Source organism: Atta cephalotes (genome assembly GCF_000143395.1).
Source record: "Atta cephalotes unplaced genomic scaffold scaffold00075, whole genome shotgun sequence".
NCBI lineage: Eukaryota > Metazoa > Arthropoda > Insecta > Hymenoptera > Formicidae > Atta > Atta cephalotes.
In genome coordinates this window covers 780,998-796,457 of record NW_012130139.1, presented here as the reverse complement: position 1 = coordinate 796,457, position 15,460 = coordinate 780,998, and the positions used below count along the sequence as shown (strand labels likewise).

The 15,460-nt window shown below is 37.1% G+C and overlaps 4 protein-coding genes across 4 annotated transcripts in view; 1 reads left to right on the top strand and 3 right to left on the bottom strand.

Moving 5' to 3' along the window:
* Positions 1 to 2,227: 2,227 nt before the first annotated feature.
* On the bottom strand, positions 2,228 to 3,796 carry LOC105624277. The gene is made up of 2 exons (XM_012205636.1): positions 3,775 to 3,796; positions 2,228 to 2,848 (listed from the first exon to the last, which is right to left on the bottom strand). Exons 1-2 carry the CDS (start codon positions 3,784 to 3,786, stop codon positions 2,378 to 2,380), a joined length of 483 nt encoding a protein of 160 aa, XP_012061026.1. The 5' UTR covers positions 3,787 to 3,796; the 3' UTR covers positions 2,228 to 2,377.
* A 1,935-nt stretch (positions 3,797 to 5,731) lies between these two features.
* LOC105624276 (cuticle protein 70, isoforms A and B-like) lies at positions 5,732 to 6,341 on the bottom strand. Its single transcript, XM_012205635.1, has one exon. It carries the CDS (start codon positions 6,304 to 6,306, stop codon positions 5,974 to 5,976), a length of 333 nt encoding a protein of 110 aa, XP_012061025.1. The 5' UTR covers positions 6,307 to 6,341; the 3' UTR covers positions 5,732 to 5,973.
* A 2,491-nt stretch (positions 6,342 to 8,832) lies between these two features.
* LOC105624275 (pupal cuticle protein C1B-like) lies at positions 8,833 to 9,533 on the top strand. The gene has a single exon (XM_012205634.1). The coding sequence runs from the start codon at positions 8,917 to 8,919 to the stop codon at positions 9,187 to 9,189; it is 273 nt and encodes a 90-aa protein (XP_012061024.1). The 5' UTR covers positions 8,833 to 8,916; the 3' UTR covers positions 9,190 to 9,533.
* Positions 9,534 to 13,580: 4,047 nt separating this feature from the next.
* The window catches only part of LOC105624274 (cuticle protein 64-like), a 2,341-nt gene continuing 461 nt past the window's right edge, over positions 13,581 to 15,460 (bottom strand). Inside the window, exons 2-3 of the mRNA XM_012205633.1 lie at positions 14,218 to 14,394; positions 13,581 to 13,862 (exon numbers count right to left, since the gene is read on the bottom strand). Of these exons, the coding sequence (XP_012061023.1) occupies positions 13,581 to 13,862; positions 14,218 to 14,394 (459 nt within the window). The remainder of the gene's footprint in view (positions 13,863 to 14,217; positions 14,395 to 15,460) is intronic.

The following is a 15,460-nucleotide window of genomic DNA, read 5'->3' as shown; positions in this document are numbered from 1 at the left end:
GTTACGTTACGTTAACGTTACGTACGTTACGTTAACGTTACGTACGTTACGTAGTACGTACTACTATAGTACGTTACTCGTACGTAGTTAGTTAGTTGTGTGTGTGTGTGTGTGTGTGTGTGTGTGTGTGTGTGTGTGTGTGTGTGTGTGTGTGTGTGTGTGTGTGTGTGTGTGTGTGTGTCCATTCATAACATATTTATAAGGAAACAAGAATTCAATTAGTTGAACTCGGAAATAATTAATGTAGAAAGAATTCCACAGAAGATTTTGCTGAAATATCTAAACATTTAATTACGGAAAGAATGATTTTGAAGTATTTAAAAATTTAACTAAATATAGATCTAAAAATAATTTGGTTGAATCATCAAAATAATTATATGGAATGCTTAAGTCTAACACATTTTAACAATCTTTCAGACTGCACAGAATATTTATAATAAATATTACTATTTATTTTTTGAAATGTTATGTAAATATTTTATTCATATTTTGCATAAAACTTTATTCGAAATATTATTAAGATATAGACCAGATATTTTATAATATTTTATAATATTATTTTATATTTTTGATAAATATAAATAAATATTTCTGGTAAGTATTTTTTATTTGGATTATAAATAATGTTTTATTAAGTATTTTCCGCAACATTTACAATAAATATTTCATAATAAATATTTTTTGATTGTGCAATTTAAGACCACAAAAATATTTAAAATAAGTCTAATGAATATTTGCAAATATTTTGTAAATATTTTATGAATATTATGTACTGTCTACTTGAATATTTTACAAATTATTCTGGTAGCCCAATAAAATTATTTTCTAATTTACCTAAATTTTTAGATACTTTAGCAAACTGTTCTTTCCACTTTTTGTAGTCTAGATTTTTTGCAAGAAAAGCCTGCAGATTTTTTACCATTTTAAATTGCATTTTTGATTGCTTTGAAAGAGAAGATAACGAAGGATTATTATAAATATTTACGCATAAAAGAATATGTAATGAATTAGTTACAACGAAAGAAATAACACTACTTTCATCCAAAAAGATGCTTAATAATCTAAATCCTCAGTATATCTTCTTAACAAAAATTAAATTGCAGATTTCCTTCCGTTCGCATTACGTTTCGTTAAATATACAATGGATAAAACGCGCACGACAGAAGTACATTGATAAGAATAATGCTTGAGTCCCAAGGAACGTTTCTCTCTTCCATTACCTCCCATTTCTATTTCTTCCTCTTTCGAGAAACAATCCTAGCGCAAGAGCCCTTCGACTTCGCATTTTTCAATTATCGATCCACGTCCCTCGGACGCAGCACGTACGTTTTCGCTGCAATTCTCCCGTTGGTATTTTCTTCAGCGAGTGTACGTGTACACGTATACATTTCTTCTCAGTGTCAGTGTGGGGACGAGCGTGATTTAAGAAAGGAAGACGCGAGAAGGTTCGATAGGCTAGCGCGACTCGAGACTCGACTACGCGCGTCTCTTTGGATACAAGCGCGATGCTTTACAACGCCATTCGGCCATTCGACGCACCGTAGACAAGGGATACCGAGGCCATTAGCAGTACTCGCAGTTCATTCACCCAAGACCTTGAAGATCCAAGCATGCACCTTCGAAGCAATCGCGCGTCGGGCAATTTATATCGAGTTACAGATATGTATTATTGATCGAGTGGCGAACTCGTTGACAAGACGATGCAGATCTATACAATTTACGAGCGCGAATCTCGCACTTGTTTAAGAAAATATTAGTAATACAAATATAAAAATACAGAAATTATTGTATAACGACAAATAGTTTGGACACAGAAGGGAATAACTTTTATACGATGAATTGAATACTTTATTTCTTGGATTTGTTAAATATATGTGTGTCTGGATATGAAATGCATGAAAATTTATTGAGGAATTTACATCGAGTATGTGCAATACAATCTTTTTTTTTATAAATGTTGATAAACGTAATCGACCGGCCTCTTTCCCAGGCTAAAGACTGCCAGTTTCGATCAGTTTTGTTAAGTCGACATGGTTTTCGAACTTGGGAGTTCTTAGAGTAATCTACGAAGATAATGTCGCCGTGAAAGTGATCGAGAATGATGATAGTTTCGGGGGTTTGAGTGGTTTTCCGACTGCAAGACTAAAAGATGGTCCTTTCTTTAACACTAACGAACACAACAGGGATCAACTGTCTCTTTAAATTTATAAAATTCATAATTGACGAATTTTCCATTTAAAGATAATTTAATCTTCTTTAATAAAATATCCTCTAATGGAGATATTTTAAATTCATTATAGATTTTGTAAATTCATTTTGTAAATTCATATGTGCTCTTTAGAGTTATTATTTTACATTTTGATACTTCAGTGATTATTTATGCGTGTTGAATGGTATGCCCGTAATTGGATACAGTTTTCTCGGCAATCAGCTGATGGGGATACGCCGAATAATACGGTGAATAGTATGGTGCCGTGTAAGCTATTTCGCGACTGGCAATCGCGGGTACTGCAACGTGCGATTCGATGGCTGCCAGAGGTTTTGCCACTGCGATCAACGGACGTGCGTCATGGATTACTTGATGTCCGTGGGCCTCGATTGTCTTCTCGGCGACCAAAGAAGCCTTCGCCACCGGTTGCACAATCTCGGCGACTGGTTGCTGTACCAGAGCGACATCCGCGTATCTCAGCAGCGCGGGTGAAGTCGCGGCCACCAGCGATGCTGATGGATGCACCACGTTGCTGCTGTGCGCCTCGACGACCTTCTCAGAAACGAGCTTGCCAATAACAGGCGTGAGAATAGTTCCACATTGCACCGTGGCGATGCTTGCCAGAACGGAAATAACTACCTACGAAAGAGAACGTTTGCCGCGGATATGAAACCTCCAGATGATTTTGGAAAGGATGCCGGTGATGTCAATATTTTCCAACCATCTTTATATTCTCAATAGATCAGAAAATTGGACGTTCTGTTGTCAAAATAGTGCTAGGAATAATGATTGCCAATTCGATTATAGCTTTAATTCGTTAAGTTTGTTATTTGTTATTAATATTTATGTTTATATTAATATATTTATAAAATATTAAAAATAATAATATATATATATATATATATTTATAGGTTGTTTTATGGAAAGTTGAAATTAATCAGCTGTCATTTTTAAACGCATACAGGAAATAGGAAAAAAATAAAATATATTTTTTTAATAAGACATCTGCAGTTTTATTTACATATAAAATAACAATAATTGGACATATTTGTATCATGCATTTAATAAATATTTATAAAAATGTCAAATACTCAACAATAATATATGTATATTTTCGAAATGTTAAATTCTTAATATATAATATATAATAAGTATATTTAATAAGTATATTTAATAATATTTAATAAGTATATTTAATAAAGAGTATATTTAATAAAAACTTTATTTGAATTAAAAACATCTTTTTTGACAAAAAAAATATTTATGTATTATTAAGCATTTCGAAAATATAAATCACTAAGATTAAGACTTTGACTTTTTTTTTATAAATATTTATTAAATGATATAAATCTTTCCGATCATCTTTACATTATTTCTTATTTCCTATGTATGTATATGCATTTAAAAATGATAGCTGATTAGTTTCAAGATAAGACACCTGTTAAATAATATATATAATATAATTATTTTTCATTAATCTCGACGATTGTCAATTACTTTACTATTCAGAGGCAATAAATTTTCCGCCTTAGTTGCTAAATAATGTTAAGAATCGTCGATCTTACCAGCCTAAACATGACGATGGTTTCACTACTTTTGGATCAGAACCTGGGACTGATCTGCACGCACGCGGATATCTACGCATGCTTATATAGGAGAGTGCTTCCGTGATCTTCGAGAGACCTTCAAGGTCTATGCAATAAGAATTCAACGCCCTGCCAGTGTATAGGATGTGTCGAGGAATATTCAATGCGCCGAAGGCACGTTCTTGTCTGAAAATATGTACGCGTGTAAAATACATTCCCGTGAACGTATTTCTTGTTCGCATAAAATATTAAGAATTATCGGGAGAGGCTAAGAGAGAGATATTCCCTTGAACTTTGAAAATTTTATTTTAGGACAACGTCTTTCATATTTTAAAAATCTTCTTATCAATAAATAGGAATTATAATTTAAAATTAAAATATGTAATATAAATATTAGAGAGAAATGTGACTCCAAAATATTAAGATATGATAATTATTAATCACGATAGCAGAATTGTGAAATAGATTAGCAACGTTATATGAAAATCGAGAGTGATATAGGATATATGGATTACTTTTTTGTCAACTATTGGTTCTGGAAGCGTTAAGCTTTTTATCATCGTCGAGCTTGTGGGGTACACTTGACGATCGAACAAAGGGGCTTCGCGATCTTGAGACTTTACTTTTACTCCTCGCCTCTTGGTAACAATAAGCACATTACGCCATAAACACAAGGAGAAGTGGTAGTCCTCGGAGACGTAACAAAAAGCACTCGAACGTGAAATTATGGTCGAAAACGCGCTTAATCTTAATGATCTCATTTATCAATTTCTACTTCATATATGGCATTAAGGATGGCGATTTCGACAAAAGACAATGTGTCAGGATTGAAAAAGCAAAAACAATTAAAATAAGATTAAAATCAATCTTTTCTTTCTTAAGTCATTTTTATGAATCGTTTAAAAAAAATCTAACTATATTCTATCAAGACAAGATTTTCTAAAGTAATATTTAATTTAAAGTAATATTAAATATATTTATTTCTTCTCAATCAAAACTTACATTCATAAAGATATCGTTTTCAATTCAAAATTATATTTTAGCACGACTATCTTCTAACATAAAAATGCTTGGAGTTTTTTCTGGATTCGACACATTCAATACGTATGCAGCGACATATGTATAGACACTATCTACAATTTTCCTTCGCGAAACTGTAGGTACGATATTGAATAATTCGCCAAACTTGCCCCTTCTTCTCACGGAGACTTTTTTAAAGCTCCCGTAAAGAATTTAGTAAGTTAGGTTCGTGAAAAGTGCATGGACGAGTTTGTATGTTCCCTGTAAATATATTCAATACGTGACCCGACGGCGCGCGGTAAAGTTTCGTTTCGCGAGTGCCATGACGGAGGACGAGCGGGGGCCAAAGCCGAAACTCAAACAACCGTTGATCGCCAAGTCGGTAAACAGTTTTCATCGAGTCGTTCCAAATCCTATTTTGCGAAAAGCCTCACGTAAACGGATAGGTAGGACGCAACGTAGGTGGACGTACTCCATGCGGGCGTAGCGTTGTGTGCTGAAATAAAAGAAATTATAAGAACGAGATCACCCCGTGATCACGACGCTCCGTTGTTTGCCGATCGTCCGTGCGAGACGAAAACTCGGATTCTTCGAGACTGTGTGAGGAAAAATCTGCGATCCCCGATAAGCTCCCAGTGATACGTGATACGGAGGAATTAGTTCTTTAGGTACAGCACCGTGAGAACGCAATGAAGTAGAATTCGACTCGCTCGCAGTTCGACAATAACATGTGATATCGTTCGATGAGACTATTCTAAGAATCTAACGAGAAACAAAGAAGAATTCGAGGAGAGATTACGAGGTAACATAAAGATCCGAAATATAAAGATAAGTTTCGAAATAGTGCTGATTCTCTAGTTCTCTAACAAATTGAAGGTATCAATAAGGAACTAAACACATATATAGAACACATTCATTTAAAGGCAGAAATGGCAACTTTATTGATTAATCGTAGCGATCGGTCGTTCGACCGTGTCAGGACAGGCTGATACAAGTTTAGTCAAAGTGCCTGGTTGATCGATAATCTGGTCGATTCGGACGGTCGTTCCAATGAATCATCATGCGTCCAAGTTGGATGAAGGACGTCTTCATTATCGGCTGAAGAGATTGTCTTGAGAGATGGGCGAAAGATAGTTAATTATAGTGGACGATTCTCCCTTAATGAAGAGCGACGACGGGGTGATGGGCGGTGTAGGTGAGCGGTGCGGCGTGGGCGACGGCGACGGCGGGGGCGGCAGCGACGACCGGTGCGGCGGCGACGACTGGGGCAGTCTTCAAGATCGGTGCAGTGTAGGCGAGCGGAGCAGTGGCCACAAGCGGGCTCTTCACAGACACCTTGTAGGTGTTGGCGTAGCTGGTGGCGACCGGGAGGGTATGGGCAACCGCTACCGGAGCCGCGACTACCGGCGCTGCGTGGAGGGCGGGCGACAAGTAGCCGGGTGCAGCCGTGACGCAGGCCACCAGGGCAAAGAGAGCGACGATCTTGTACATGGTGATTGAGATTGTTACTTCGTACTTCGGCAGAGCACTGAAGAGCGAATGATGCTTGAACACGGCATCTAGGACCCCTTATATTCGTCGGGGCTGACCTCTCCCACCTCTCACGGACCACCCGGTCCCGGCCACAGGTTCCTGTTGCCGCCTTCCTCACGTCGCTCTGGTACCGCCATTGCTCGTTTTTTTTTTCCTTTTCTTTTCTTTTCTTTTTTTTTGTTGCGCTGGCCACTTGTTGGAGGAGCACTGCCAAGGACTGCCTCTGATCGTTCGTGGCCTCAACGCAAACCCTTCACCGCCTCGTATCTCGCAGATTTCACTGGTACCCTCACGTGACGTAGCCTCGATGGTGGCGCAGTTGTCTATCATCGTTTTGTTTCTTCGAGAAGGACGCGGAAAATACTCGAAAGGGCGACCATGATTGTTGGTGGCCTTATCTCCGGATTCTCTTTGTTTGCGAATACATGATGCTTGGAGAGGTTCAATGACATAGCCTCGACTATCGATCATCAAACTCTCGACAGTATAGCAGAATCCGGAACAATCATACGTAATTATCAAGCGATTTATTGCGTGTACATATTAACTTTCGGACCGGCCAACAGGCTCAAAATACGAGTTGTTCGAATTGCTTCGGGCAATAATGGCATTTGGAACAGCTTGTCACTTCCTCGATTAATTCTTGACGTACAGAGACATGACAATAATAGCCGCTTAATTGATAATGTCGACTGTAGAACATACAGATAATTTTATTATTAAATTTCGCTTTCTTGTTATTGCAAGTCATTACATCTGAGATGCATCTCGTTAATAATATTTAAATAATTAAAGTAGCCTTGACAGCCGTTAGACTGGTGTGGTCTCAGTTAAAATCGTTAACCCGTTCATGTAAAGGATGCTTCCAAGTTGTTTGCTCTGACTTTGGTCATTTAGAAAGCAATGCTTCTCTTCCTCTTTGTACTTTACCCCATTTTAATGCTTATGAATTGCAATGATTTACGAGCCGGGTCGCCTTGCTCGCAGGTTTCTCTCTCGGCGGTCGGACGGTTTTGTTCCACGAAACACGCATACGTTGTTCTAACAAACTTATATGCAACAACAACTTATACGCGTAACTTTTTTTCCTCAAAGTTTTGTTTAAAACTCGTTCATCTAAAAAGTTTTTTTTAAACACTTCCAACTTCTGTGTCTGCAATTATTCAAGAACAATCTGCGAAAGATTAAATAATTGAGAACTTTTTTCTCGATTAAATAATTGAGAAAATAATTGAGAGGATTAAATAATTGAGAAGAAAGTTTTTCTCTAGTAACTTTTTAATTTATTTGTTACTCAAATACGTATTTCTATTAAGTTTATAGATTAATCTTTCTCTTACAAAAAAAATATTCGCTTTCAAAATCATTCTTTTATAATTTCCTGAAAAAAATTTCCTCGAAAATTTTATTATTTTTATCTTTTACATCTTTTTTCTTTCAACTTCTTCTATATTTATACCTGACTTAATAATAAATGATCGAATTAATTATCGAATATTGTGGAGATCGAACGATAGTCACGCCCATGTATGTTACGTTGTCCAAAACTGATGGGTGGTGGGAAACCAGAATCGGTGGCGAGAGGCATTGTGACACGAGTCGCGAAAGTAGATGCTCGACTTACACAATTTCGCACGACGCATTTCGCATACAACGTGTCATATGAGCAAACGTATGCATGTATTTGTTGCGTATCCTTATCTCTGTCCTGTGCGTTTGCTCCGTTCCTTACGCAATCATGCATCAACAATGACAATGCGTGATAGCTCGCACTGACGAAAATCGCAATGATTTCGGTGACAACCGGTTAGACGTAACGTCGACTACCGACCGTACCTGCTTTTCTACGCAATGGAGTATGCGTGTGGAATAAAATATGCGTTATTTTACGCAAGATGCAACCGTCATCCTCATTTCGTACTTTCGTCGTTAATTAATTGATGAAATTACAACAAATATCGTAACATGTTAAAATTTCACGGATCGCTTTTCCGTGACTAAAATTTATAATGCATTCGTTTATATTAAATACTTGTATATACACAAGTATTTAATATATTATTAAATTGATGAATTGATAATTGTGGCATAGCGCATATTCGTTTCTGACGTTATGTAATTATTTACATGTGGTAGACCAATTGTTACAATTATCAATTTTACATTTGGTAGGTTATTTTCCCTCAGAAAAGAGGGGAATTGGTGTATGTTGTACCGACTGTAATATCATTATTCTATAATAATATATGATGTGATTATTCAATTTATCCATCATTCAAACATCGTCGAATGGCACGTTCGATCCCCTCGCCCGTCTTATCCTCCCAAAACGATCCAAATCTCTTGTACTGCGAAATCTTACCGAATCCGGAAGACCTTGGCAGGCACTTCTAGATCACAAGGATGGGAGCTATAGAAAACCAGTTCTGTTTCGCATAAGAGGGGTTTGGTCCTATAAAAAAGTGTCGCGGAACAGATTTCGGTATCAGTAGTCGAGTAAGTACAACTCGGACAATCTTCGCAAGAAAGTCTCAAGCTCGTCCCAGCGACTTCCTCCACTTCGTCATCATGTACAAGTGCACCGCTCTTCTCGCCCTGCTCGTCGTCTGCGTCGCCGCAGCGCCCGCTCCTGGCTATCTGGCGTCCGCACCCGCTGTCGCGTATTCGGCGCATCCTGCACCCATCGTCCACGCGGCTGCTCCTCTCGCCTACGCCGCTCATGCAGCTCCAATCACCTACGCCGCGCACGCAGCACCGCTGGCCTACTCCGCTCCGCTCGCATATACCTCGCACAATGCGCACCTCGCCTACGCCGCACCTGCTGTCAGCTACATCCACTAACTCTAAGGTGGATCATGATGTAAGAATGTACAGATGTATCACTGCGCGTAATGGCGATAGCAATACTGGAAACTACCAATCAAATTTGGGTCCAAATTCATATTCCTATTGCACATCCTCGGGACTGATACACCTTGTCTTTTTATATCATGAGATGGACCTGCAGGACGTACTTTCCTTGGGAGCACGACAAGGCCCAATCTTCTATTGTCCGAGCGACAATCCCAACAACAATTGTCTGGATATCTTTTTTTCTCGACAGAGAGGAAAATAATACGTATATAATTTTTTTTTATACTTAACGCACATGCAGGGATAAAAATAAATTGATATTTCATTTAATTATCGCTTGTTTTTATTGTGTGATGTCTGTACGTGGTACATACTGCCGATCCTACCGCGATAACAGCGAACGTTGACACACTCGAAATGAGATATATATTTCGTCGAGCAGAAAGTAATCCTCTTCGAGTACTTAGGCTTCAAAGAGAATATTTTAATGACGGCGTCGAATGCGCAAAGCTAAATGCGTTCGTAAATAAATCAGGAGGCCTCTCGGCCGTTTTACGTAAATTAATATCGTCATTCGGCAGACCGCCGTCAATCCAACGGCGAATAAATCTAAAGTTTTTCAGAATATTTTTGGTACATCGATGTAAAGCGATGTTTGTTATGTATCTTTTTTCGATGTGTCTATTATCATTAGTCGACTACAATATAGAATGGACAAAAAATATTCGCACATCCAATTTTTCTCAGTATATATTCTCAGTATATATTCTCATAGAAGAGACAAACTACAAAGAGTGCTTTGTTTATCAGTATATATCAATATAAATACAATGCAATTTAATAGAAACACTTTGCAAAAATGTAATATTATTCCAGAAGAGAAGGAAAGAATATGCAAATATTTTTATCCGTCGTATCGCGTTTCCAAATACACTCAGCTAGATATTTGTTCGAAAATAAATTTAGTAAATATGAATATTTATGCGTTTCCTAGTGAAAAGATAGTTCACGCTCGTAAATTACGCATATCGAATTCGCGAGGTCGATGAGACCACAACTATCGTACCGCCGTAGAAAGTCGCGACCTTCCCGAGGCGAATCGCATAACTTTGCTATACGTAACAACGTCCATCATTCATAGGGACGTCGTTCAAAGTCGCCTGCTTTACGATCCTAAAATAAACCCGGCCACGGCACTTTATTATTACGCAACGTCGACAGCGTGCGCTCTTATTACAAGCTGTATACAAACTATGACCGACATAGTAATTGACAGCGTGTCTATATTCATACTCACGCGATAGGATTGATATGGCTATGCGATGTTACAATGTTGCGTTTATACTCGTTTTACAATAGGAGACGCGCGAGGCATTAATTATAACGTACTGATGCAGTGTTGATGGAAAGATTGCGCTTGACGTTGCAATAGACAACTACGATCTCTCAACAAGCAAATTTAGCGTTAGCGTATGTTTTAAAATGCATTTGAAATACTGGACAGAAAAACAACTATGTGATATTTAAAAGTTATTCATTCATTTATTGTGATATATATATATATATATATACTACATCTTTTTCATTGCAAAAACATAACCGAGAAGCATCTCGGATTTTATCTCGCCCTTCTTTAATTATCCTTCACTGTTAGATGTCAAAAGAGCAATGGTTAATCAATTCTTTGAGTTAAATAATTTTTATTATTTTTATTATTTTAAATGAGTTTTATTATTTTTAACTTTTATGGATATAAAATGTAAATCAATTCATTTTTGTTAGTTTTAAAGTAAATAACGTGCATGTTATTAACGTATATGTTTGGTAATCAATAAATTTCATTTGAGTTAAATTTAATACATTTTCTTGAGATAAATAGTTTAACTCCATTGATTTTTAATTAAATTAACGATATTGAATAGGACAAATAGGAGCAATGGCGATCTAGAAAAATAATTGGAGCAACTAAAATTGGATATAATTTGACAATCTTTAAATTTAACAATTTCGTATTATTCGCAATAATGTTTTATTTGATTCCATGTATTTGCAGCAATTGCAGTCGTTTAATTAAGACTCAGTATCGCGATAAAATAAGGAAGTACCGCGACTTCCGACCGGCTCCGGAAAATGGAGCACGGTCACAATCGCGCGCACATTTTTCCACGATCGTTACAGGTGGAAATCCATTTTCGTTTTCCGGAAGATTTCACCTTGAAGATGACATTGTTCGCATGATATGCGTGCATTTCTTGAGTTCTCTCGCCGATGAAAACGAGTCGTGCATGGGCATGGGTGGAGTCCATGAGGCGACGACCCTGCTCCATAAATCTGGAGCACGATTGCATGCAACGATAAGTAAGAAAGTAAATAAATGAATGACCGACTGTCTACAGTCCGAATTCGTAACGTCGTAATATTTTGCCAATTTCGCCATCGTACTCTTGAGCATGATGAAGAATAAACGAAAAGCGCAGGCAGCGCACGTCGATTAATGTACAAGTTGCGCACGCAACTCACAATCACAGTACCCTTTTTACCGTACATTCTTCGACTAACTTCCATTAAGTCCATTTTCCACTCTGGAGAATATTAAAGTGTTAACAGTTTTCGAATAATCAGCGTGTAAAGAAACGAAACGTTTCTCGCAAATTGAACGTCGAGGGGATAACAACAAAATCACGTTTTTCGATTAATTTTAAGTGGATTTCACTGCGATGGAATTTTAAATCAAGATTCAAGGCTCAAGTTGTAAAAAAAAATGTGTAATATTAAAAAGGCAAACACGTGTGTAAATTTAACATAAAAAATGATTGACAGAACGTTCAGTGATTCTGGGACGCTCGGTATTCGTGACATGCAAATTAAATTCATGTGAAACGAGAACGCACATAATTTACCAAATATCTTCTTTATCAATCTACCTTGGACAGAACTGTTGACTTTAAAGAAATAGAATAGCTTTACAAACAGGTTGCGTATGTATCTACATTATGCATCAATTTAATTAATCATCAGTTTGCTTTCATTAAGACTGAGAATGTTATTTTTGACACATTGAAATTAATAACATTTTTTTGTCAACAAGAATTGAAATAAACTGAAGATTATCTTAACCAAGCGTCTAATTCAATTTATAAGATTACCGATTTCGAATTCTTGATAGATTCGATTTTGATATTATTTGCTATATTAATTTAATAATTTTACCAACCTGTATAAATTTAGAGGCCCACTTAAGAAACCTTTAGCAATCTACTGTATTGAGTAATAAAGCGCTTATCAAAACGTATGATCAAATATTGAGGAGATAAGACGCGACTTTAACGAAGCGAGTACATGTATTACATAAAGCGCGCGTTATTATATAAAATCAAGAAATTGAAGTTACGTTAAAGTAAAAGGACCAAAACGGTCTGATCGGTCTGATAAACAAAGTTTGCGGGTGCCTCGCCTTAGCCTTGATCTACTCTTAAACCTCGCTTCTTCATTGCGCTCATACACATGCTGTTCAATACCTCCTTCTCACCTTGCGCAATGCTCTTACGCTCTGCTGGATGCACGAATGGATGGATGGATGGATGGTCTAAGATTGAATGTATAAAAGCCTTTAATAACCGCGTCCCCGCTCAGACGTGGCGGATCTTTGCGGGTGTAAGATACGCGATATGGACTGATACCGATCAGCGATGGTATGTCTCGAGAGGCCGGTGGCAACGAGCTATTCGCAGCAACCGCGAAATCGAAAATTAATAACGATAAGATAATACGTAACGTCAAAGAATTTTAGCATGTACGCATAATACCAAAGCTGATTTGAATAATTAGTCAGATGACGTAGAAATGTTTGAAAGATATTCTAAAATATTCTTTTTTAACAATTCTTTACGCAACTAAAGCTATAACAGCACATAGAAAAGCAGTGAGACATAAATAATAGCAAATCTAAATGTTGATTCGCTTACTGCTTATGTATTACTGCTCAAGTTTTTTTGGTGTGCCACAGTCTAAGAGATATCTAAGAGATATCTAAGATCCATTTCTATCAATGTAGGTTAACTTTAATCTTGGATTAATTCTTAAAATTAAAAAAAGACAAGAAGTAAGTTAAAGTTAAGTTAATCTATATTGTTAGAAATGGACATAGGAAGATCTCTGGATATCTTTGCTCCATCTTTAAGTACTAACAGCGATTCAGATCGCTGTTGAATACGCTATAAGAAATAAAGGCGACGTAAAGTATGAAAATATATATTATGAACATCAAGTACAAAGCAGATGACAATGTTTTTTTTGGCAGTACGGTAGGCTGCGTCTCCAGCCATTTACAAACTTGTCGAAGAAAGCATTTATTCCTCGAGACTTTGGTTTGATCCCATTCAATGGTAGTATCCACCATATCCATAACCATGACCATAGCCGAGTCCGTAGCCATAATTACCGAGACCATATCCACCGTATCCAAGACCATGACCATATCCACCATATCCAAGACCGCTGTGAACGTAAGTGACCGGTGGAATCGTGTATCCATAGTGGCCATAACTTATTGATGGCGCAGAATAAGTTGGAGCGTAGGCTACCTTCGTGATAGGTGTGGCGTACGCCACTTTTGTGACGGCAGGTGCAATGTACTTAGTGATAGGTGGAGCTACCGCGACCTAAAGACCGAACGAAAAAGAGAATTACATCTCGTCTGTTATTTTGTTTCACATAGCCATATATAAATTAAAATTTCATTAAAAATTTTAATTCTCCCTTAAAATGTGCTCGGTAATTATTATTCCATTTTTTTTCCTCGTCCGAGAGCGTTATTTTACCGAAATAATAATGCGAAACCTTATTTCTACTGAATTCATTTTGCACGAGAGCTCGTTTATGGATTACAACGAGTGAAACCGGAATTTTCCTCCGGTTACCCCGGCCATACGAAGCTGCACCGGTACGGTGATAATCCTTCCCTTCACGTGTCATAGGGTTTAGTTACATGCCGAACCATTTGAGAGCTTACTTTACCTTGTATGTATTGGCGTAGCTGGTCGCAACTGGAGCATGCACGTATGGTGAGATCGACGCCACTCCATGACCTAAACCATAGCCACCATAGCCGTAACCGCCGTACCCGTAAAGTCCTCCATATCCGGAATATAGGCCTTCGGCCGATGCGTAGGCGACAGTGGCGAGAAGAACGATCTGCGGTAAAATGTAGATATGCGTCAAGAATGTTCCTTACGTTTAAAGCTGTTTTTGTATACAAATTGCAATGGAATTTGAAACCCGAGATATAAAACTTAATACATCGTGCAATGCAGGAATCATTCGCGGAATCAAGATCACAACTAAATTCGAACGTGATCTATTTGTAGGAACAGAAATTTATTAAAATAATATAAAATATATTTATTAAAATACGTCCCACAAAATACAGTTCTCCGAGAAACATTTTAGGGACATCCTTAGGACATCCATGGAGAATTATGTTATGTATTAGGGTAAGCTTTCACAGTCAAATCGTAGAATTAATATAGAATATGGAAGTTGTTTGATCTATCTTTAGAAATAAAAATTGCATGTCAAATACACATGATTTGATAATTTTCTCTCAAGTCTCGATCTTCAAAAATTACAAAAACTTAGGAAATATGTACAAAAAGAATAGGTTTGCTGAAGTATTTAAAAATGGATACAGATCTGAAAACAATTTTGTTGAATCAACAAAATATAATTAATGCTGCAAAAAGTTTTAACATTCTAGTAGTCAGTTTGAAACTATAACTCCTATATAAGTATTATATTTTGATAGTTCAAACAAAATCATCTTTATTTATAATTAATTAAATTTTTAGATATTTCAGTAAAACCACATAAATATATAAACGTAGAAGACAAATGCAATGTATAAATATGAGAGAAATCAAAACAGCGTATTTCTCGATCGAAAGCGTTTTGCCATCAATTGCTTATGACAATAGACATTTCTATGCGAGATTATCCTAAATGACGGTACGAAGGTTTGAAATGGCCAGTTTGCGTCGTCGCGCTTAGCCTTCGGCCTTATTTACGCATATTCAAGATAATTTCAAACGCATATCATATGAATGAAACAAGCGTATTCCAGTGCGATAAAATCGTGCCCGCGGCAGCAAGTAAAGTTCGCAGCAAATGTTACATCCAAGCATTTCTCACGATATTGCGAGTCGATTGTCTCTTTCTCTTTGTCTTTCTCTCTCTCTCTCTCTCTCTCTCTCTCTCTCTCTCT